The sequence below is a fragment of the Perognathus longimembris genome, chromosome 23, assembly GCF_023159225.1.
Source record: "Perognathus longimembris pacificus isolate PPM17 chromosome 23, ASM2315922v1, whole genome shotgun sequence".
NCBI classification, from domain to species: domain Eukaryota; kingdom Metazoa; phylum Chordata; class Mammalia; order Rodentia; family Heteromyidae; genus Perognathus; species Perognathus longimembris.
Window position 1 is genome coordinate 19,860,578 of NC_063183.1, and position 24,130 is coordinate 19,884,707.

At 46.9% G+C, this 24,130-nt stretch overlaps 1 protein-coding gene and 1 long non-coding RNA gene across 2 annotated transcripts in view; one reads left to right on the plus strand and one right to left on the minus strand.

Moving 5' to 3' along the window:
* The window catches only part of Usp3 (ubiquitin specific peptidase 3), a 72,615-nt gene extending 65,115 nt beyond the window's left edge, over positions 1-7,500 (minus strand). Inside the window, exon 1 of the mRNA XM_048332187.1 lies at positions 7,140-7,500. Coding sequence (XP_048188144.1) covers positions 7,140-7,230 — 91 coding nt within the window. The 5' untranslated portion in view covers positions 7,231-7,500. The remainder of the gene's footprint in view (positions 1-7,139) is intronic.
* Positions 62-1,851, plus strand: LOC125340527. Its single transcript, XR_007208772.1, has 2 exons — positions 62-466; positions 691-1,851. It is a non-coding gene; the product is annotated as an uncharacterized LOC125340527 (long non-coding RNA).
* Positions 7,501-24,130: the final 16,630 nt, after the last annotated feature.

Consider the following 24,130-nt stretch of genomic DNA (forward strand, 5'->3'; position numbering starts at 1 on the left):
AGGGACAGTGCTAAGGCCCAGGACTGGCCAAATAAATAAATAAATAAATAGAGTGAAAAGAAATTAAAATGTCTTTATCTGTTGTAGAAAAATAAGAGATTTTAAGATGTAGAATTTAAAATGTATTTTCATGTCAAAAATCTCAATTATCTCAAGCATATTTCCAAACACCTTAAGTCCTTTAAATTATCAAGCATTAAGTTAGTGAATGGCAAAATAAAGCGGGTATCTTAAGCAACTCTTAGCCTTTGTCTCAGTTTCATAATGTATAAAACAGGAAAAACTACAAGGATGGGTAGTTAATTAAATTAGTCAGGATTAAATGCTAGCTAGCTGCTTTGAAGTTAGTTTATGTTGTTCTCAGTTCTCCTCCTACTCAGTAAAATGAATAGATGAGAAAACATCTGGAATTACTGCAGGGAATAGTATCTGCAGACTCTCAGCCGTGAAAAGATGGTCTCTACAAGTTTCTAAGCCAGGGGCTGGGAATATGGCCTAGTGGTAAAGTGCTCGCCTCATATACATGAAACCCTGGGTTCATTCCTCAGCACCACATATATAGAAAAAAAAAGCCGGAAGTGGAGCTATGGCTCAAGAGGTAGAGTACTAACTAGCCTTGAGCAAAAAAGAAGCCAGGGACAGTGCTCGCTGAGTCCATGCCCCAGGACTGGCAACAACAACAAAAAAAAGTTTCTAAGCCAAAGTTCACTCACCAATCCCTACACATTTCAAGATATCACTACATTGCACAACTTTTTAGGTGAACTCCCTTTCAGCCTCACACCTACATTCCAAAACAGACTACTACACCGAAATCTCAGAGCATCTTGAGAGGTCTTGCCACAAGGCAAGTGTAGGTAAGATGAACAAGCTGCTACTGTTGTTCATGCTGTTCTCGGCATGCTACACTGTCAGTCAAGGGAAGCTTCATCAACAAGCACACCCTCCAAAAAGTACCGGCCCCCACTGAGAATCTATCAAAGCACTTCCTGATAAGCCATCTGTCCAGGAAAGCTCTACTCAACACCTAAAATGCAGTTGCTCTCCATCTGAGAGGACCTGGATAGATATGAAACACTAAAGCAGACTGCTCAGTATGCAAGCTCCACTTTAAACACTGAGAAACCACCTACTAGAACCATCCCAGTGCGCAGGCTGAACACAAACCTCTATGGTACATAGTTAGGAAACTGAGCTTAATCAAAGACAACTTTATTTTTTTTTCCAGAGAAGGAAAAAAAATCTATAAAAAAAAAACAAGGCTCAAAGAAGAGGAAATGATCAAAAAGAAAAAAAAAAGCAGATTAAGGAGAAACGAGCGTGTAAATTATTCCTGATGGAAGTGGGACTCAATTAAATTTTAAAACCGGAATTTAAATTACTCGCTGAGCCACAAACACTATGAAAGCATGAGTATTTTTAAATCTATTCTAAAGGACCCAAAGCCAATCTTTTCTTTTCCAATTGAGAAGGAAATTGCATAAATTTCAATGAGGACAAAGTAGGATGGCATAAGCCTAAGGCTGATGATGTAAAAGCAAAGAATGATGAGAAGGAATTATTTTTGAAGATAAATGAATAACCAAAAAACAAATGAAAGAACTATAATTCCTACCTCACGCTTTTCCTCTCTTCTGCTTAGCCCATGAGATGAATTCTTAATATACTAATATGCTACTAGGGAAAGAACCACTGATCACCAGAACAGCATGGTAGCCTCAGGCCCTAGACAGAATGAAGCCTCTTCAAACACACACAGAGCACATTTGAAGGCCCAAGTCTCTCACATCTATTGCTAATTATTCTGATTATGGGAACAGGCTGAGGCTGCTTAAAGGTTGGGGAATAGGGGAAAAATTGCCCACAACACTAGAAAGACAGTTCCATTTGGTTTAAGCTTTGCAACTACTATAAAAGTTTAAATTCTAAAGTATATAAAATTCAAATATAAGTCTTCAGAATTTATGTTAAGTATCACGTATCCACTACTCTATCCTCATTTACAGCTAAAACATCCACCCAGTGTCAAAAGAATACAATTTCATTGTGGTAACAAGATTGTAAGTGGTCATTTGCTCACAATCCAGCTCAAGTTTACTGGCTAAAATAGAGATCGTGAGGACTAGTGGTGGAGTTGGGGGGGGGGGGGAAGATCTGTCACTTAATTTGTATTTATTTTCCACAAGAAGTCAGAGACACATTCCAGCCACAATCTAACTTAACGTTTATTCATTAAGCACATTCTATTGAGTGTTCTCATAACATGATAGACAATAGATCACAGAATGTCATTTGAAAGCTGTAAATGCATTTGACCTAATGAACAAACTTATAAAAAAAAAAGCCCACAACAAATCCACTGGGCTAACTAGTCTTCTCTTAATATAAGTGGTAAGAGAAAATACAATACAAAAAAGCCCACCACTGCACTCTATTATCAAGGTGGTTTCTTACACCTTTATCACGAACTGATTAGCGCATTACAAATTTACTGCCAATAATGGGCATCTCATCCTACTAAACAGATCTTTAAAAGAAAAAAAAAATGGTTACCTCAAATATCTACCCCCATACAAATGTACAGCATTTATCTGATCTAAATTTACTTTTCACTAATAGAGTAGTAGTAATACAAGGGGCCCAGGGTGTACTGAGACCTCAAAGAAGTGCCTGTAACACTGAAGAACTAATCAGGGAAAAAATTCTCATGCCTTTGCTATTTAAAGCAGTCCTAGTTTAACTAGCTACTTAACCTAAACCCATGAAGTCCAAATACTTAGTCTTTGGCTTTCCTTAGTTATTAAGACAGTTTCATTCAAGGCATTTTAAAAAGCAATTCCTGTTCTATGGGGTTGGTGTTTTGTTTTGTTTTTTTAATGTTGCTGTTGTCCCCAGTACCCCCCTTCTTTTGCTACTGTTTCAATTCTTTCATCCACAAAAATAAGGAATGTCCAAGCCTCTTGCTTCTGAAAATAACATCTGGTATGTGCATGTAACAAAAAAGCTTGAGAGAATGCCCCAGTTTTTATTTAAAACTCATATTTAAACGAGAATGCCGTTAGCAATGATTAGACAAAAATCAGTTTTTACCTTATTAGGAGATTGCTATTTTCAACATTTACCTTAAACCACAATGTGGATTTATCTTCTAACCAGTTTAGCTTCCTGTCCTTCCCCCAACTAGGTTAAACAGTAACTTTTTCAAGATTATGAGGGTTTTTTGTTGTTGTTTCTTTTTACTAAAACTGTATTTCCAAAACCCCAAGTCTCTACAAAGGCATAATAAATGTTGCCAGCCTTAAAGTAAGGCTGTAACATTTTAAAATTTTTTAAGGTTATTCTGATAAAAGTTGGTGTCCTTGAGCCAGTACCGCCTCAAAATGTGATCTTGAACCCCTGAGAGTTTAGGGGTCCTTTCAGGATATTCAGAAGGTCAAAACTATTTTCATGAATATTATTAAAATATTACTTTAAGAGCCGAGTGTCAATGGCTCACACCTGTGATAAGATCTGAGGATCACGGTGCAAGACATCTTCAAAGACTGAGTGCAAAAGCAAGACAGAATCCAGGTGAGCAATCCATGTGAGGTGACCAATAATTGTGAAATAAAACAATGCTACTCTTCCCACTAAATTTTGGTTTTGAAAAATCTCTTACATGATCTCCATCATTTGTATTATTAGAAAGCACTGGACCTATTGTTTCTTGTAAATAAACCAATATTTATGTTTATATTTCCTCAGTTTTAATTTCTAATATGGCAATATTAGTAGATATAAGCCACACAATGGATATAAGGCACAAACACCTTGGTTTCTCAGAAATGTTAAGACTTATAAAGGAGTTCCGAGACCAAAGTCTGATTATCCAATTACATAACTCAATACACAGTGCCTTCCATAGATAAGACGCTCAAGTTAAGTCTTCAGTATAATTACTTCTTCCCCCCTCTTAATCTTGTTGAGTTCTATATCTCCTTGTAAAACATAATTCAGCATAAAGCCAGTCTGTTCTGGTTTCCATTTAATGGGCTTTAGATATTTAATTATTGAGAGTCCTCTTTACAAAGATGTGCTGACCTGTAATACACACCTGTTACTTGGATAACATATAGCAGTTTCTCAACTGTCAGAGAAAATTGCCTTGTTTATACCAGTAGCACCTGTGAAGTAAATGAGACCTACCCTCTATCTTTTTTTCCCCCAGATACAGAATGAAACTGACACTTCAAGGAAACAGTCCTTGTCCAAGGAAGTTCTGCTCTCTAGCTGGGCCTCTGATTGGCCTTCTACAACACGCTTGGTGGTCTCACTAAGGACATAAATACAAGTGCTCAAAGAAAACAAAAGGACATTACTTTCATTGTCCTAAGCCAAAACAATGATTCTCTACCTCCCTTAAAAAGAAAGTAACCCAACTCTGGGGCTGGGAATGTGGCTGGATGGTAGAGTGCTTGCCTAGCATACATGAATCCCTGGGTTGGATTCCTCAGTACCACATATACAGAAAGGGCCAGAAGTGCCGCTCAAGTGCACAGGCCCTGAGTTCAGGCCCGAGTTCAGGCCCCAGGACTGGCCAAAACAAAAAGAAAATAACCCAACTCATTAACAGTCACAATATTATTGAGTGCTACATTCATAGTCCCTACCAAAATATTCATTTGGAAGTGCTAGGGAAGGGAGGGTAGGAAATGCCTGAACACATGACCCTTCAGGATGATGAGTTAGTCTAGGGCTCGCAGATTTCCTAATCATTTCATCACTAGAACAGGCAGGCAAGAACAAGATCAAACTTAATACAACATGAACACTAAATATATCACCACAGGTTGAAACCGGAGGCCCAGATGAAATAGGTTCAACTCAGACTGTGGATGGAAGAAACCCCAACATTGGCAAAGGAGCTAGCTGCTGGTTGTAAAAACTCAAGCAACTGTCAGAGGCCAACTTTGTTTCAAGATGCTCTTGGACAAAACTCACCTTCCTTAGGGCTACACATTACTAGCTTATTACTCTTATCAGCACAAACCTCTTGATTGTGCTCCATATTTTACTTGATAAATACCTCAAGACCAGCTTCATTTTCTGACCTCTATTCCACCATCAAGTGAAAGTCCTGACAGAGACAAAATAAATACACGACATACCTGCCATTGCATAATTATTGTCTTTTAGATTCACAGCCGGGTGAAGACATTTTTTAAAGCCTGATGAGATTTCACATCAAGAAAACCAGAAGCAGGCTGAGTGTTGTTCGTTCTGTATTCCTGTAGCTTACTACAGATAGGCAACAGTAACTTGACCATGCCTTGCTTTTTTTTGCCTGTGTTCCTTTTGGTCAAGTTCCACCCACCCCACCCCCAAACTTTCTTGGAAGAAATAATAATGAGCTACAACGGTAGCATTACAGCTATAGCAAACATCCACTTCATGAACCAACGCGATTCACCTTATTTTTGTTCCATGCTCAACATCCACTGTTACAGATGTACTTACATATAGGTAAGAGTTAATGTACACCACCTGCCACTGCCTCACAAAAAGAACTAGCCAGGCGTGGTGGACGCCTGTAATCCCGGTACTCAGGAGGCAGGAGAATCACAAACTTTTGAGGTCAATGGGTGTCACACCCAAGCCAGGCTGAGGTAGATATAAGGAGACCCCGCCTCAAAAAAAAACAAGCTCCAGAGAATTTCAATACGGACCGGTGAAACTAATTAGCTGGTTAATGTTTAAAGGCTTGGGAGAGGGGGGAGGGGAGCAGAAACCGAGATGACTTTACAAAGGCAGGCAGAACACCCAACGCCTGAGAGCTCCAGGAAGCGGCAATCGTTATATTTATTCCTGGTCCTAGAGTAGATCTCCCCTTTGTGGCAATACGTTTCTCTCCAATGGCCTGATCGTCCTGTAAGAAATAACCTGTCAAAAAGTGTTCCTGCATTCCCTCAAAGTACCTTCCCGGCTCGACCCACAATGAAAAGCGTCCCCCGGCGACCCCGACAGCAGCGCGGCTTTTCTCTATTTTTAAAATCGGACAAGATTCCTGAAGTGCACAGTTCAAATCTGACACCATCCCCCTAGGACAGGGACGGACGGACGGACGGACACACACACACACACACACCAGCGACCAGTGCTCAGTTTAAATTTTAATAAACAAAAGACTTGGAGCGGCGGCCCCGGGGCCCCACCAGGAAGTAGCCGGAGCAGGGCGGCCGCGGCGCTCCCCCCCCCCGTCGGCCCCGGCAGACAATGAGGGGAGCCCGGGGCTCGCGGGGGGGGGGGCGGGCGGGAGTTGCACCGCCTAAGTTACTCCCACATTCCCCCCCCTCCCCATCAAGCTCAGAACCGTGAGTGCCACACGGCTACTCGGAAACCCTCGTGAAAATTTCATCCAGCCCCCAAGCTGGTCCCGAAACCACCTCCGGGGAAAGACCCAACTCCAGCCGCCTCTTCTCCGAAGCAGCCGTGGGTTCGGGGGGGGGGCGGGGGGACTCCCCCCCCCACCTCACCGCCCGTGTTCCCACTCCACCCGCCCCGGGGCCGCCCGGGCTTCCGAGGGCCTCCCGGCGTTCCCGGGGGAGGAAGGGAGGGAGCCGCAACCCGGCCCAGGCCCGCGGCCGCCCCGGGGTCCGCGCGCGCCGCAGCCCAGACAAAGCTGCGCCCGCGCCGCCGCGGCGCTCGCTCCGCTCCGGTCCGGTCCTGTCCGCCCGGGTCCGGCCGGCGGAGGCTCGAGCGCCCGGCCGGGCCCCGCCGCACGTGCGGCCGCCCCGGGGGGGCGAGCACAGCCCCGGCGCCGCAGGGCGGGGCGAGGGGCGCGGGCCTCGGGTCCCGGCCCGCGGCCACCGCCGCCGCCGCGCTCGCCGCGCTCGCGGGCCCCCGCCGGCCCCCGCCCCTCGCGGGCCTCTCCTCCGCCGGCCCGGCCGTCGGGCCGCGGGAAACAAAGGAGCCGCATCCGCTCCCGCCCGCGCCCGCCTCGCCGAGTCCCCCCCTTTCCTCTCAGAGCGCGCCGGACCCCGCTCGCCCTCGCCGCTCCCCGTGTCCGCGCACAGCCCGCCCGCTCGCGGCCCTTCGACGGCAGGCCTGGCAGAGCCGGGGCCTCGGGTGCGCGGCCAGCCGGCTCCGGGGAGCGCACTCACCGCTGCAGCACCAGGACGACGGAGAGCCGTTGGGGAACTTGGCGGAGTCCGGAGCGATGCAGACGCTGGAGCTGAGGTGCGGACACTCCATGGCCACGAGGACGGCGGCAGGGAGGACCGAGGCTCCGGGGCGGAGGGGTTCCGGAGGCTCCGTCTGGGGTCGCTTCTCGCCGGGCTCTCGGCAGACGGCGGCTAAGTCCCGAGCCTTTGCGTCAAAGAAAGCAAGGTCTTCCGGGCGCCAGGTTTTCCCGCTTGCCGTCTCCCGGTTCTCCGCTCCGGAGAACGTGTAATCCAGAACCGGGTTTTGCGTCCGTCTCTAGACTGGAGGCTTCCGTCTTCCCAAGACGGCCCCGCCCACCCAGGCCCCGCCCCGCCGCGGCCACGCCCCCTACCAAGCCACGCCCCCGCGCGCTCCGGAGGGCGGGGTCTCGGCGCGAACGGGCCTCGGCGCTCCGAAGTCCCTGGGCCAACTCGGCTGCCCCCGGCGGCCGCCGCTCGTCCTGACGCGGGCCGATCCGGGCCGGGCCGGGCCGGGTCGGGTCGGGTACCCAGCCGGGACGCGCCGCGCCGCGCCTCCGGAGCAGACCGGCCCTGTGTAGTGTGTGGAGCTTTATTTACCACAAGAAGCTTCGGGGTAGGAAATCTGCCGGGGCCTCCTCCTCCCCTTCGGCCTCCTGCTAAGTGGGAGGGAAAGGAAAAGGAACGTCCCGACGGACTTGGCGGCGTGCCCCGCCCCCCACTTGGCGCAGGGTGAGGCCGGGGTGCCCGGCGGGCCGCGCGGGTGGCGCGCTCTGGGGCCTCGTCTGGGGGTTTGAACCCGGGGCCCGAGCCCCGCGCTGACGCACGCGCCGGGGGTGTGAAGCCCGACCCCCCTCCTCCCCCGCCGCCCACTCGCCGTCCGCCCGGTGCGTGCCTCGCTCGCCGCTGGAAGTGAAGTGAGGTGAAATAAAAAGTCACCGGGTCTGCTGAGCGATCCCCAACACACACACACACACACACACACACTCCCCACTGGATGGGGAAGACCCGGACGCCGGCTCGACGCCCCCCACCCACCCCGGCCACTTAACCTGGCCACGCACGGCCCCGCCGCGGTCACCGCCCCCTCGTTCATTCGGAGGAAAGGAACCCGCGTCGGCCACCTGCTAACCCCGGCCGCGCGCGGGGAGCGGGCTCCCCCCCCCCCCGAGCTCCTGACCGGGGTGTGGGGGGAGTGGAAAGGGAAGAAGGGAGAGGGCAAAGAGTGCCGGGACCTCGCTGGGTCACGGCCTCGAGGACATCCCAGGCTATTACAACAGACTTTGCCTCCTCCCAATTGAATGCTCCTTGAACAATCAGGAAAAGGAGTCACCGGCGGGGCCGGCCGCGTGGGGAGGGGGGGGGTGGGATGCAGACATTGATGTCACGATCCAGCGCGGAGGGCCGGAGGAGGGGGGGGGTCGGAAAATGATTCACTGGATCGGGCTGTGTAGTAGTTAGAGCCTGGCTTCTATCTTCCCCTCCCCCCTCCAAGCCCTCCCCAGTGCAACCCAGGGTCACCCCCTCAGGCGCTTCTCTGGACTCCATCTCCCCCACCACCACCAATCTCTCAAGGTATCCATCTCTTCGCTAGAGTGCTCTGCATTCCTGGGTCCTGCTCCCCTATGGCTTTCCAAGTTTATTTGATGGCTGTTAGACCCAAGATTGGACCTGTCAACGCAGTGATGAGAAGTGAGCTGCACCGGGAGCCAGGCAAAGACACCTTAGCCCTGCCACCCACTTGCTGGCCAACCTGCACCAGTGTTTCCGCTCCTCCCAAGCCTTTTATCTTCACCTGAAAACTAGAAAAGTAATGCTTATCTGGAACGGAAGGTGTGAGGATTTACATCACGTAGTGTGCACTTCGTAAGTTTTCTTTTTGTTTGGGGTGTGTGTGCCAGTACTGGGGCTTGAACTCAGGGCCTGGGCACTGCCCCTTTTCATTCCAGGCTAGTCCTCTACCACCTGAGCCACACCTCCACTTCCTGACTTTTGCTGGTTAATTCATTGCAGTCCCACAAGACTTCCCTGCCCTGACTAGCTTCCACCCTCAGATCTCATCCTCCTAAATAGAAGGGCTTACAGATATGAGCCCAGTTTCTGTTTTTGTCATTTAAGTAACACCAGGTGAGAAGAGCTGCTGCCCTGGGAAGAGCAGGGAGGATTAAGGGTACAATCTGACTTTTGTTCAAGCTGTTCCACCCTTCTCCTCCCATAACCTTTAAAGTCTGGTTTGACCAGCCTTCTCTCTCCTCTGGACACCTTCCCACTTAGTATCCAGTCCCTCATTTAACCTACGTGGATTCCTACTCCAATTCTTTACTGCTGTGTTACTTTTTTCCCACACTCTTATGTGCTGTTTGCTAATCTCCTAAACCTCCATTTAAACATCACTTCCTCCTTCTGGCCTTTCCAGACTCTGCTCCACCTCGCCCTCCTCTTGCCTCCCTGAGGTAAAGGGATGTGCCTTGCCCTAGACTTCCCCCAAGCCGCCTTTTAAATCTGCCTTTAAAAAACACTCTTAGTGTATGTACTTATTTGTTTAATGTCTGTCTTTCCCCCTTGGAGGTCCGTAAGGGTAGCAAACAAGTCTGCCTGGTTTCCTAGAGTGTCCAGTAAATAAGCATTCAGAGGGGGTCCAGAAGAGGAGCTGAAGAAAGTGTCTCCGAATATGCCAGGTATTTGACCCGCTGGAAATAATCTCTAAATTTTTGTTCATTTCTGAGTTCATAATTTTAAAAAGATCCAGCATGTAAAAGTAACTTGTAAGGTGTAAGCTACTTTTAAAAAATATATTAGTGGGCTGGTAATGTGGCTTAGCGGTAGAGTGCTTGCCAAGCATACATGGAGCCCTGGGTTAGATTCCTTAGCACCACATAAACAAAAAAGTGGCGGTGTGCTCAAGAGGTAGTGCTAGCCTTGAGCAAAAAGAAGCCAGGGACAGTGCTCAGGCCCTGAAGCCCCAGGACGTGTGTATGTGTATCTTAGAATCATGTATCCTCCACAATAAATAATAATAACAAACCTCTTGGAACAGGAGGCCTAAGTGGCTCCTGATGGCAGAAACCCCTGACTCTTATCAAACCAAAGAAGTTGAGCAAAATCGGGCCTTCCTGGGCTTTCTACACTGCCCTAACACACCAAGCGTTCATAGCAAGTGGGGCGGGGGGTGGTGGCAGGGAGTGAGAGCTGAGATAAACAGAAAACAAGTAGATGTGTCAGAAGCGGGAAGAGCAGGAGGCAGGCTGGGAATCTGCCTTTTCACCCACTGCCTTCTGCAGCTGCATTTAATACAAGGATCGCTTTTTGCTGCTGCTGCTGCTGCTGCTGCTGTTGTTGTTGTTGTTGTTGTTGTTGTTGTTGTTGTTGTTGGCCAGCATCACTTTAGCCCAAAAGAGCCCTGGCTAACCAAGCCAGTCTACCCTGATTGGAGATGCACCTGGCCCTAGCTCCCAGGCCCTGCCAGACCTCTGAAGTCCTTCACACAGCCCCCTGGAAATCTGTGCAGGCCTGTTTTGATTTTTCCTCCCTCCCTCCCTTCCTTCCTTTCAAGTGTGCATTTGTGCTTTTTTTTTTTCCCCACCAGGGAGAAATGCACAACTTTAATAATAGCTATCAAAAGTGGTTTTTTTCTAAGCATGTACACACTTATTCAGGTGGGAGGAAGTGGGAGGGGGAAGGTCTCAAGTTTGCTACCACCTTTCTAAGCCTTACACTTTTCGCTGAATCTGTAGTCCTCAAGCAAGAATTACAGCCTTACCATCCCTACTCAGGTAAGGCTAGCCGGAAGCACCCCACAAGATGGTTTAATTATTTACCATATACTTTTTTTTTTCTGGGAACAAAGACTCCTGGTGGGGGGGAGTGGACAACAGCAACTAAGAGGAATGGCTTTGTCTAAGAAGCACTGTACCTCTGTACATCACTTTGACAATAAATGAAAAAAAAGAAGCATTGTACTAGCTAACCTTTTACCTCTTTTTGTAACTACTTAATAACAACAACAAAGTTTCAAGAAGAGACTTGTAACTTTGGTTGTGGAACTAGGGAGCAGCCGCTCAGGGATGCTTCTACCACTAGGTTTTATTTTCCTGGCAGTGTTTATTTGATAATTCTTTGCTTGTTCATCTATTACCCATCTCCTGGGTGAGAACATGGCCTTACCAGCCCTGTACCCTTGCCTAATTCCCAACTCTTTTAATACAGCCTAGTATGTGGCAGGGCCTCTGTAACTATTCCATGGATGAATAGGATCATCGGGGGATAGTCTTCTCACCAAAGGCTCTGGGTTCAATCCCAGCACCAGAAAAAGAGGAGGGAATGAGGATGAGCATAGACTCCAGCAAGCCCTCTCTCACCTTCCCACTCCTCTCCCTGCTCAAAATTCTTCACTGGCTCCATCTGGTAGTATTAAAAACTCAAACATGGATGTTTGAGTCACCTGTCCCCATCCTTTAACTTAAACTTCTTGGGGTTTTTCTGTGTGTGTGAATGAGTGCCAGTACTAGGACTTGAAGCCCTTGCATTCTCCTTTGGCTTTTCCCCCCTCAATGCTATTGCTCTACTTCCAGCCTTTAACTGGAGATGAAAGTCCCAGATTTTTCTGCCTGGGCTGGCTTTGAACCAGGATCCTCATATCTCAGCCAGCTGAGGAGTAGGGATTACAGGTATAAACCACCATAGCAGACTTATTTCTTCTTTAATCACTGTGAGGCTAATATTACCATCTCCATTTTATTGATGAAAGAACTAAGCATAAAGGAGATTAAGTTGCACAAGTAATTGTGTGTAAGAAGGCAAAGTTCACCCCTCCAACCTGTGGTCATCTAAATTATTGTGCAATATTTTTATGAAGAAGCTTAAGTTACTAAAGATGAGGAACCACAGGACATGGAGACTTCTGGGTAATTAGACAATCATTCCTGTCAGAACCATTGGAATAATTGCTGCATCATCCACATCTTAATTTGCACTGCTTTCACCTATTTTTTTTTTTTTAACCAATCCTGAGGCTTGAACTCAGGGCCTGGATACTGTCAATGAGCACTTATGCTCAAGACTAGCACTCTACCGCTTTGAGCCACCGTGCCACTTCTAGTTTTTTAATTTATTGTTTTATTTTTTGAGTGGTTAATTGGAGATAAGAGTCCCAAGGGGACTTTTCTCCCTGGGCTGGCTTTGAACCTTGACCCTCATAACTCAGCCTCCTGAGTAGCTAGGGTTACAGGCATGAGCCACCAGGGCCCACTTTCTCCCTCCCCCCACCCCACCCCAACAGGATTTCACTACATTGCCCAGGACGGGCTTCAAATTTGTGACCCTCTCTGGGGAACCTTGGCCTCTCTGGCACTGGGGATGGTTGCTTTCCTTTTATCTCAGAAAGCTTTCTTATGAAGGAGATAAGAAGGTTTCCAAGAGTCAAGACTCACTTTGCAGATAAAGTGCTGACAGCTTATGTAAACTAAATGAGGCTTTCACACCAAACAACCCTCCAACTGTGAAGAAGTCCCCATTCTGTCAGGCCTCTTTTCATTTGTAAAAATTAGAGGGTTAGCCTAGGGCAGCTGGGTCACTCTTGTAATCATAGCTACCCAGGGGGCTGAGACCTAAACCTGGTGGGTGGTGGTTCTAACACTACTGCCTGGCTAACGCCTGTAATCCTAGCTACTCAGGAGGCTGAGATCTAAGGATTGCCGTTCAGAGCCAGCTTGGGCAGGACAGTCTGTGAGGCTCTCCAATTAACCAGAGAAGGCTAAAAGTGGAGCTGTAGCTCAAGTGGTAGAATATTAGCCTTGCACCAAAAAAGCTCAAGGACAGCACCCAAGCCCAGAGTTCAAGCCTCTGGATTGGCAAAAAAATAAAACATAAAAAGCCAGCCTGAGGCATTGGCCAAATGGTAGAGCACTAGTTATGATCGAACACCTATCTGGGATTGAGCTAAATGATCACCAAGACACTTTGGGACTACACACCCCACAGTCTGTGATAGCTCCTCATCATCCATGACACTGGAAGACCCAAGACCATTCTTGTATGCCGTAGTAGAAATGGCTAGGCATTCACCCCAAAAATCTGTCTTCTGTTTTCCCCGGGGTTCGCAAGAAGAAATTTCTCAGCTTCCTTTGTGGTCTGTGGAATCGTCAGGAATAACAAGGGCCAGCCTTGGCTGTCACTGTGGCCAGCTACCCGTGCCACAAACACTTCAGCGTCCGGTTTGCTTTATCAACACATGGAGAAAATGAGGAAATATATTTGGCTAGACCCAGGAGGAAACACAGGTCGTCTAAGCTTCCAGTCTACCCTTTCTGTGTCCCACTACAAACCTTCCCTCACTTACTCCATGCATCTGCAGTCCTAACCAGGAGCTGCAGGCCCTGAAGAGAGACAATGGGATCCTCCCCCACTTACAATTCTGCCCCTAAGGGTAGTGAGGTCACAAATTTCCCCCTGTTCCTTAACTGTTTCCAAGTTTCAAGGTGCCACGTGGGAGGCTTTAAGCCTTTTGATGGGAAAAATAGCATTACAGAGAGTGTCTGACCTGGTGCATGGCATACAGTGGACCCTCGGTAATGTCTGCTTACTTCAGACCTTTTGGTTGGCAAATAGGGGGCCTGAGAAAGGAGATCAGTAATGATGGTTCTCCTAGATCTGGTACAGAGGTTAAGATTTTATACTTTTTTTTTTTTTTAAGATTTTATACTTTTAAAGGGATCTGGACCAGATCGGTCCATTCAACAAATACTACAGATACACTAAGCTTTGAGATTATAAAAATGACCTACCTACTTAGACGGCTGAGATCTGAGGATCACGGTACAAAGCCAGTTCAGGCAGGAAAAGTCGGTGAGCCTCTTATCTCTAATTAACCAGCAAGAAGGTAGCTATTTATTTTTATTTTTAGCTATTGCTCAAGAGGTAGAGTACTAACCTTAAGTGAAAAAGCTCAAGGACAGCACCCAGGCCCCCAGTTCAAGCCCCAGTACTGGCACCAATAAATAAATAAATAAATAAGAGAGCAGCACTTAAAGGGATAAAGGGGCAGAGGGAAGGTACAATAAAAAAATAGGTCAACCAACAGGCAATTGCAACGGTATGATAAGAGCTTGGAAGTGAAGTACAGGAAGTTGCTTAGCCACAAACAAGGGACTGCTATCGTGGCTGGTAGGCAGGGCTGTATGAGGAAGAGTGTCAAAGTAAGAGCTGTAAGACCTGAATTCAACACCTCTTGAGTTACCCAGAAAAGTGTGGGAGGTGGGAGAAAAGAAGTGTATGATGCCCCCAGGCAAATGGAATAGTATCTGCTCCGAGGCCCAAGAGAGAAGATCTGGGAGTGCCAGTTTGGCTAGAGAATCAAGTGCCAGGCTGACACATGAATCTGGCAAAACCGGCAGAAGAGACCGTGCAGCTGTAGAACAGAACAGCATAGAGAAATCCGACTCTAGAACCCTGGCATTTTTCAGAGTTCCATTTTACAATGGCTCTATAAAATGGTCAGCTGCATTAGTCACCTGAGAAGTACAAACTAAAACCACAGTGCACATATAACCAAAATAAAAAAAATAAATAGGCCAGGGGACACACACACACACGTAAAATGGAGTGTGTTCTGGGCTTCGAGAGCCCCTACCATTCAGCTATCTGGAATCTGAATTTTCCCAACTCTTCAGTGAGGTTATCTGATTATCTGGAGAAGAAGCAGAGTTTTAGAGCCAGGCAGGCTGTGTGTCCTCCCCTGCCACTTACCTGCCCTGTGTCTTCAGACCTGGCCCCTCCTGAGCCTCCTTTACCCCATACTTAAGTGCTTAGAAAGAAAGGCCAGGGATGGGCCTTTGTGTGTTATGATCAGAACTATTTTCTGAAGTTTTTCTCAACACCTGTAATTTATGCATTGGGGTAATCACACCAAAGGTTATAAGCACGTTTAGTAATTATGTCATTAAGAAAACTCTGCTGTGGCTGGCCTGGTTATAAGTATTTGGGGGGGGCAAGCATCAGCAGATGGCAGTAGATGGGAGGAAGAAAGAATTACAGAGAAACACAAGGAAACGGCCTTAGACATGTTTTGCCTTTCTCAGTCCTCTGTGGCTTCATTGGGATTTTCAGGCTGGACAGGAAAAATGAACAGACAAAGAGATGCAGCAAGGCTCCTTGGGAAATAAAGACATTCTCTAAGGGCCCACAGGGCAGAGCCATTAGGGACAGGGGAGGGAGAGTTTTTCCAGGAGGAACATTCACTGTAGCCTCCCAGAGTCCTCCCCTCTGCTCCTGATACCCACTGGCTCCTAGCTTACTTAACTTGATTCTCTGCCCTTTGACCATTTCCAGTACACAGAATGAAAGGTTACACTGGGGAAAGAGAGTGACAGGAAACACGGAACCCAACAGACCCTATGGCAGGGCTCTTCCCAAATAACCTCCAGGTTCAAGCCAGGGAGCCCTGTAAAGGCAGTGCTGGCTCCAGCAAGGAGACTGCTACTGGTGAGGCACAGTAAATCAATGTGCATTCGGGTTGACAAGATGACTGTATGTGTGGGAAGACCAGAAACAGGATCCTGATATGAAATGGAACAGCTGGTAGGTATGGTGGCGCAAGCCTGTAATCCTAGCTACTTAGGAGGCAAGATTGAGGGATTGCAGTTTGAGGCCAGCCTGGGCATGAATTGCGCCAGACTCCATCTCAAGCAATGCCTTGGCACAGTTGGTACCTGCCCATTATCCCCCGTAAAACAGAAACATAAGTAGGTGATTGAGCCAGGCACTGGTAGCTCATACCTGTACTCCTAACTACTCAGAAGGTTAACATCTGAGGATCATGGTTCAAAGCTGGCAGGGGCAGAAAAGTCCATGGGATTCTTACCTTTAACCACCAAAAAGTTAGAAGTGGAGCTGTAGCTCAAGAGATAAAAGTGTCAACCTTGGGCTGGGGATATAGCCTAGTGGCAAGAGTGCCTGCCTCATATACACGAGGCCCTAGGTTCGATTCCCCAGCACCACATATACAGAAAACGGCCAGAAGCGGCGCTGTGGCTCAAGTGGCAGAGTGCTAGCCTTGAGCGGGAAGAAGCCAGGGACAGTGCTCAGGCCCTGAGTCCAAGGCCCAGGACTGGCCAAAAAAAAAAAAAAAAAAATACAAAAGTGTCAACCTTGAGCAAAAAAGCCAAAGGAGATTATGAAGCCCAGTTAATGCCCCTATACTAGAAATTTTTTTGGGGGGGGGGTGGTGGTCTTGGTGGTTGAACTCAGAGTCTGTGCACTGTCCCTAATCCTCTTTGTGCCCAAGGCTAGTGTTCTACCACTTGAGCTACAGTACCACTTCTGGCTTTTTTGAGTAGTTTATTGGAGATAAGAGTCTCATGGGGACTTTTCTGCCCTGGCTGGGCTCGAACCATGATCCTCAGATTATAGCCTCCTGAGTAGCTAGGATTACAGGCCTTAGCCACTGGGCAACTGGCTAGAATCTTTTTTAATGATATATATTTATTTAAAGCAAAGTATTCCCAGAATATAACATGAGACTCTACCTTGATCATAATTGGAGTGTGACTCAAGTGATAGAGTGCCTACCTAGCAAGCATAAGGCCTTGGGTTCAATTCTCAGTACTTGCTCATACAAAAAGAGGAATCAAGGGAAGGGAAATGAAAGAATGAGACTGAGATTCAGTTCTAATGAGGGGAAGAATTTCACAATCAGGTAGTGTGGTTGAACTGTGTAACTTCTATGCTTTTCCTGTTGCTTCTTCCATTGTTTTTAGAAATTTAAATTATAGATTGCAAAAGGACAGCCCTGAGTTCTTCAGGTCTTAGGACTTCTGAAAACACAAATAAGGTAGAGCAAACTTTTGGGCAGGGTTCCATTCGTGTGTGTGTCTGTCTGTCTGTCTGTCTGTCTCCTGGGGCTTGAATTCAAGGTTTGAGCACTGTCCCTGAGTTTTTGTGTTCAAGGCTGGTACTTTACCACTTGAGCCATATCTCCACACCAGGTTTTAGGGGGTGGTTAATTGGAGATAAAAAGTCTCATGGACTTTACTGCCTGAGCTGGCTTCAAACCATGATCCTGAGATCTCAGCCTCCTGCGTAGCTAGGATGACAGGCCTGAGCCACCTGCACCCAGCCCAGCCCTCCATCTTTCTATTCCTCCTCTTCCTTTTTCTCCTCTTCCCTTGCTCCTACCATACCCTCCTCACCATGTAGATTCTCTGTCTTCTACCTAACTTCATCCACATTCCCATGAGACACCCGGCAGCCACGCACCGCTGATATCCTAGTCCTGGACAGGAGACATTTGTGACAGTGGTCCCATCACATTTTTTTTTTGTCAGTCATGGGGCTTGAACTCAGGGCCTAAGTATTGTCCCTGCACTTTTTTGCCCAAGGCTAGCACTCTACCACTTTCAACTACAGTGCTATTTCCAGTTTTCTGGTAGTTAACTGGAGATAAAAGTCTCAGGGACTTTCCTGCCTGGGCTGACTTTGAACCACGATCCTCAGATCTCAGCCTCCTGAGTACTAGAATTACAGGTGTGAGCCACCAGTGCCCAGCCTGTCACATTATAATGGAGCTGAAAACTTCTTATGGCCTAGCGACATCTTAGCTGTCAGAAGAGCAACGGATTCCTCTAGTCTATGGTGACACTGGCGTCCCCAACACTACACTGCCAGTTTGTACACTGTATAAAAGTAGGACACAGGGCTGGGAATATGGCTTACTGGTAGAGTGCTTGCCTTGCATACATGAAGCCCTGGGTTCAATTCCTCAGCACCACATATATAGAAAAGGCCAGAAGTGGTGCCGTGGCTCAAGTGGTAGAGTGCTAGCCTTGAGCAAAAAGAAGCCAGGGACAGTGCTCAGGACCCTGAGTTCAAGCCCCAGGACTGGCAAAACAGCAACAACAACAAAAACCCAGTAGGACACCTCCTCTCCCACACAGGACATAATGCTGGATACTGGTAACCAATGAATTCCCTTGTTGGTCCATGTCCTGATTATGCCATGCATTTGACTGGCACCGCGGAGTGCATGCCCACTTACAGAAAAGGTTGACTATGAAACAACTGGCCACGTGGTGCTGGCAGCGGCCTCACACATCTGGTGTTTACCGAGCCTGTTGGTTACCACATCTCTCATGCTTAGTTTCATCTTTGGTTACTTCCTTCACAGAGCCGGGGATCTGCAGGGTGGATTACCTAAACCCCAAGTCCTTTCTTCAAGGGTGTCCTAAAGGTTAAGAGACATCCTTATTTCCACGTGCTGTGGAGTAGAGGTGGTTTAGTTTTGTTTAGCAGAGTTTGGAGATGGGACCAAGGGCTTTGTGCATGCTAGGCAAGTTCTCTGAATCCCAGGTATATACCCAGCCCTTCTTTTTAAAAAAGGAATTGGGGGTGGGGGGGCTTGGAATGTGGCTTTGCGGTAGAGTGCTTGCCTAGCATGCATGAAGCCCTGGGCTTGATTCCTCCGTACCACATAAACTGAAAAAGCCAGAAGGGGAGCTGTGGCTCAAGTGGTAGAGTGCTAGCCTTGAGCTAAAGAAGCCAGAAACAGTGCTCAGGTCCTGAGATCAAGCCCCAAAACTGACACCCCTTCAAACAAAAAGATCAAGCCTTGGCAAAAAATTAACATTAACATATCTTCACAACCAATAGGTAGTCTGTAATTCCAGCAACACAGGAAGCAGAAATTCGTTTTGAATTGTTTTGTTTTTGGCCAATCCTGAGGGTTTGAACCACAGCACCATTTCCAGTTTTCTGGTAGTTAATTGGAGAGAAGAGTCTCACAGACTTTTCTGCCCAAGCTGGCTTTGAACTGTGAATCTCAGATCTCAGCCTCCTGAAAAGCTAGGATGACAGGTGTGAGCCACAGGCACCCGGATCATTTTGCTGTTTGTAGGTATCTTTTTAGGTTTGTTCTTTTTTTCCTTTTTGGGTTTTTTTTTTGCCAGTCTTGGGGCTTAGGCTCAGGGCCTGAGCACTGTCCCTGGTTTCCTTTTGCTCAAGGCTAGCACTCTACCACTTGAGCCACAGCACCACTTCTGGCCTTTCTTTCTGTTTATGTGGTGCTGAGGAACCGAACCCAGGGCTTCATGCATGCTAGGCAAGCACTCTACCACTAAGCCACATTCCTAGCCTGTAGGTATTTTTTTTAAATAAGTTAGTATTAATAGCTTTATGGTATAAATCCAAAATATTTAAAACTCCTCACATCTTCTAACCTCAGTGATGGCTGCTGATTTGGAAAGAGATCTGGGAAAGGAATTGGAGGGAGGAGAAGGAGGAAGTCATCAGAAAGTCTGTTCTTCTGTTAATTCTCTGCTATTTTGTGCCTAATTGCTGGCTGCTGCAGGCTTGGGCAGTAGAAAAAGGGGTGGAAAGACTTGGTCAGTGGCTGCTTGGCTCATCCACAGCAGGGCCTAAGTGAGTTCTCTGGAAAAGGAACTCCCCATCTGCTGGTCTGCTGTTCCTACTGCGGCTCTCTCCCTTCCGGTCACCCCTGCCTGCAGCTCCCATGGGCTTCCCTCCCATTTCTCCAGGCCCGGGTTGCCTAGTTGGGAGGCTCACCCGTGACTGCAAACACCAAGGTTGTGGAGGAAGCTCAGCAAAAGTCTCCCTTGGCTTCCTTCTTAATCCATGGCTCTCTGGCAGGGCAGCCAGCCTCCCTCCCAGAAGGACTCCTGCCCTCATTTCCATGAAGGGCGCCCTTAGAGGGCCCCTCACGGGTCCCCTGTGCCCACAGGAACAACTTCTTTGTTCCCGGGACAGGAGAGAAAAAAAAGCACTCCCCCCCCAAGTCCCAACTCACTATCACCAAGGCTCTCTTCTTTTCTTACTTTTCTTTTTTCTTGCGTACAAGCTGGGTCTTGAACTCAGGCCTTGGCCCTGTCCCTGAGCTTTAGTTTAAGGCCAGGACTTTACCACTGGAGCCATAGCTTCCCTCCCTCCCTCCCTCCCTTTCTTCCTTTTTTGGTGGTTAATTGGAGATAAGAGTTTCACTGTTCTGGCTGGCTTTGAACCTGGATCCTCAGATCTCAGCTTCCTGAGTAGTTAGGATTACAGGCATGAGCCACCAGCACCCAGATCATAGAGCATACTTTATTTCCTTACCTTAATTGGTCAGATTTAGGCTTTATTTGCTGACTGAGGAGTTAGCTTGAAACAATTCAATTTATGGGAATCACGATGAACTTCCTTACAACCCACAGGGTTGTGTGCACAGGAAGACAGTATCAGTGGCCTATTTACCTTCTACAAAGGTCTTCATTGTTCCTATCTTCCTGTCTAACCAAGACATTACACGTATAGGACTATTTTGCCTTGAAATGTTTTTATTTCAGTAAGAAGATTCCATTTTAAGCACAGCATGTGCTTGTTTTAAATCTTTGCTGCCAAATCTCTTAAAGATCTTTTATAAGTTTGCTGAATTCTCCCTGGCCCTATGTTTACTGAGTCCTACTGTTTGCAGTAGCATAAACATCACTTTAAAAGAGGAAGTCAGCTTTTAATCTTTGGTCTGAAGTCAAACACTTCTGAAAAATGAAAAGGTTCCCGCTACTAGAGCAAAGTTTGACGTTGATGCAAATCAAAACAGGAAGCTAGATGGGAACCCGTGGCTCACCTATAATCCCGGCTACTCAGGAGGCTGAGATCTAAGATGACAGTTTGAAGGCAGCCTGGGCATCTGCGGGGCTCTTATTAACTACCCAAAAAGCTGGAGATAGAGATATGGCTCAAGTGATAGAGTGGAAAAGCTAGAGGAAAACATAAGGCCTGCAATTGAAGTCCCAATACCAGCACAAAGCAAGCAAGAAAGGAGGGGGCGGGGTGCGGGCAGAGGTAGGAAGGAAAGATAGGAACCTTTGCGCCTCCCACTTCTCAGCTTTTGGGCAGGTTTGTTCATTCACACATCTCCCTCCTAAATACCTACTTGGTGCATCTAACACAATAGTGTACAATAGAGCTTCATTAGAAACACTGTGTCCATCCTGTCATGTGAATAACTTAGTCAAGTGCAGCATAGAAGAGATTTGATTTGCCCTGCCATATTTGTGGGGGTGAGCCATGACTCATTTGTTTATTCTCTCTTTTTTTTTTTTCTTTTGCCAGTCCTGGGGCTTGGACTCAGGGCCTGAGCACTGTCCCTGGCTTCTTTTTGCTCAAGGCTAGCACTCTAGCACTTGAGCCACAGCACCACTTCTGGCTTTTTCTGTATGTGGTTGCTCAGGCTTCATGCATGCTAGGTGAGCACTCTACCACATTCCCAGCCCTCCTTTGTTTATTCTCTTTTTTTTTTTCCTTCTAAGCACAATATTAGTCACAGTAAGAACGAACTACAAGGAACTGCCAATCAGAAAGTAACAATTAGCATTCACTCTAGCTTTGGTAAGATCTTTTATCATCTAAACAACAATAACAGATGGTTTGCAAACCATTATATTGGCCAACACTAAGAATTTTATGACTTCTGGAACTTTCTTCAGTAAACATAAACATAAATTAGGTATGTCCTCATATATAAATGCAACCTTCAGATTAAAGTTTCAACTTGAGCTTATTATTCATATTAAACCTTGTCAAAGTAAAGATTTCTTAGGAAACAAGTTCATTTTCTCCGCATTTAAACAGGCTTATGTATCACATCACAACTGGACGGCAAATCCAACATATTAAGATACATCAAACAGTTGTAAAATTTTGAACAATTGTTGTTTGAGGTATAGAATTCAGAATAGATTCAAAAACTGCCACGTACACAGCCACATTTACTTTCCACAACCAAATGTTTTGTTCCAGTTATCATAAAGCTCTAGATCTTTTGGAGACACACTAGGGCGCGCAGTTCTAAAAGCATTTTCAAAATCAACATAAGCGGGCTAAGAATATGGCCTAGTGGCAAGAGTGTTTGTGTTGTATACATGAAGCCTTGGGTTCGATTCCCCAGCACCACATATATAGAAAATGCCCAGAAGTGGTGCTGTGGCCCAAGTGGTAGAGTGCTAGCCTTGAGCAAAAAGAAGCCAGGGACAGTGCTCAGGCCCTGAGTCCAAGCCCCAGGACTGGCAAAAAACAAAAACAAAAAACAAAATCAACATAAGCTATGGGTCGAACTTGATCTGGTGTTATGGTCGCAATGTCAGCCATGTGTAAACTGCGAATAGGTCCTAGTGAAGCCTCCCGGCAAAGCTGGGTCATGTCTGCTCCAGAGAAGCCTTCTGATTGCTGGACTTGTTTATTCTCTTGGTGCTAACCAATATTTAGGTTGTCTTGGCCTTTTGCCACGACACACGATTCAGTGGTGAATGCTATCTTGTATACGTGCAGAATTTCACTAAGGCAGCAGTTTGGGAAACATGTGATCCAAAGCTCCTTAGGGGATCCCCCTCCCCTGCAAAATAAAGCCCTTCATGTTTAAAGCTATTTTCATAATAATTTTTACTCTCATCCTGCAGCGCATACTGTGGGGTTTTCCAGCGGCTGCTTGGAGCACCCACAGTTACCTAAAAATTTTGTTAAAATGTTGGTCCTCTTCCAATTATCTGTGTGAGGCTGGGTTTTCCTTATATATGTCAACCAAAACGACACATTATCATGTGAGAAAGCAAATCCAGCTTTCAGTCATCTTCAAAAAAACAAACAACAACAATAAAACAGATAAAGCCAGGCACTGGTGGCTTACACTCATGATCCTAGCTACTCAGGAAACTGAGATATGAGGATCATAGTTCAAAGACAGCCTCGGCAGAAAAGTCTGTGAGATTCTTGTTTTGTGTGTGTCAGTCGTGGGGCTTGAATTCTGGTTCTGGGTGCTGTCCTTGAGCTCTTCAGCTCAAGGCTAGCCCTCTACCACTTGAGCCATAGTGCCACTTCCAGTTTTCCGGTGGTTAATTGGAGATAATAGTCTCAAGGACTTTCTTGCCTGGGCTGCCTTTGAACACTGATCCTCAGAGCTCAGCCTCCTGAGTAGTTAGGATTATAGGCGTGAGCCACAGGTGACCAGCTAGAGACTCTTTATCTCCAATTAACTACCAGAAAGAGCCAGAAGTAGCACTGTGGCTCAAGTTGTAGAGCACTAGTCTTGAGCAAAAGAAGCATAGGGACAGTGCCAGGTGCAGTGTTCAAGCCTCAGGACTGGCAAAAAACAAAACAAAACACCAGATAATGACTGGGCACTGGTGGCTCACACCTGTAATCCTAGCTATTCAGAAAGCTAAGATGTGATGATCACAGTTCAAAACCAGCCTTTGCGGGAAAGTCCATGAGACTCTTCTCCCAAGTGAAGCACCAAAAAAGCCACAAGTGGAGCTGTGGCTCAAGTGGCAGAGTGCTAGACTTGAGCAAAAAAAAAAAAAGCTCAGGGATGACATCCAGGACCTGAGCCCCAAGACCAGCACAGAACATTAAACAAAACTGATTTTTTAGTTAAATGTCTAATATATTCAATATTGAGGTATGTCAAAAGAAATTTCTGGAGGCCATTGAATGGGGTTCCTGCATAAGGCTTCAAAGACCAGAATGGAGTCACTCATGCTAAAGTTCTATACTACCAAGCCCAAACTAACCTGTTCATCTGACCTTCCAAGAATATTAGGAGAAAGAGAAAATAACTGAGTTCCCAAACAGGCCAGTTTTAGCCAACATAGCCGATGTGCTGCAAAGTCCACTCTGTTTAAAACCTCACAGGAACCAAAGTTTGGAGGAACCAATCTGCTTTCGCTTCTTCTTTTCTGCTTTCTTCAGCCCCATCCGGTCTGTGAAGCCAACTTCCTCTGCTCAGCTCATTGGAATCCGCTTTGTACCTGTTAGAATGAGGTCCTGTGGAATTGATGATTCACCAGTAAGTCAGTTAAGTCTTTAGATTTGTTGTTGTTTTTGACAGATACAGTAAAAGCTCTTCAGGGTCTCTGATTGTTTTTTTCTTTTTGTGCTTGGCCTAGGAATTGAACTCAGGACCTGGGAACTGTCCTTGAGCTTGTTCAAGGCAGCAC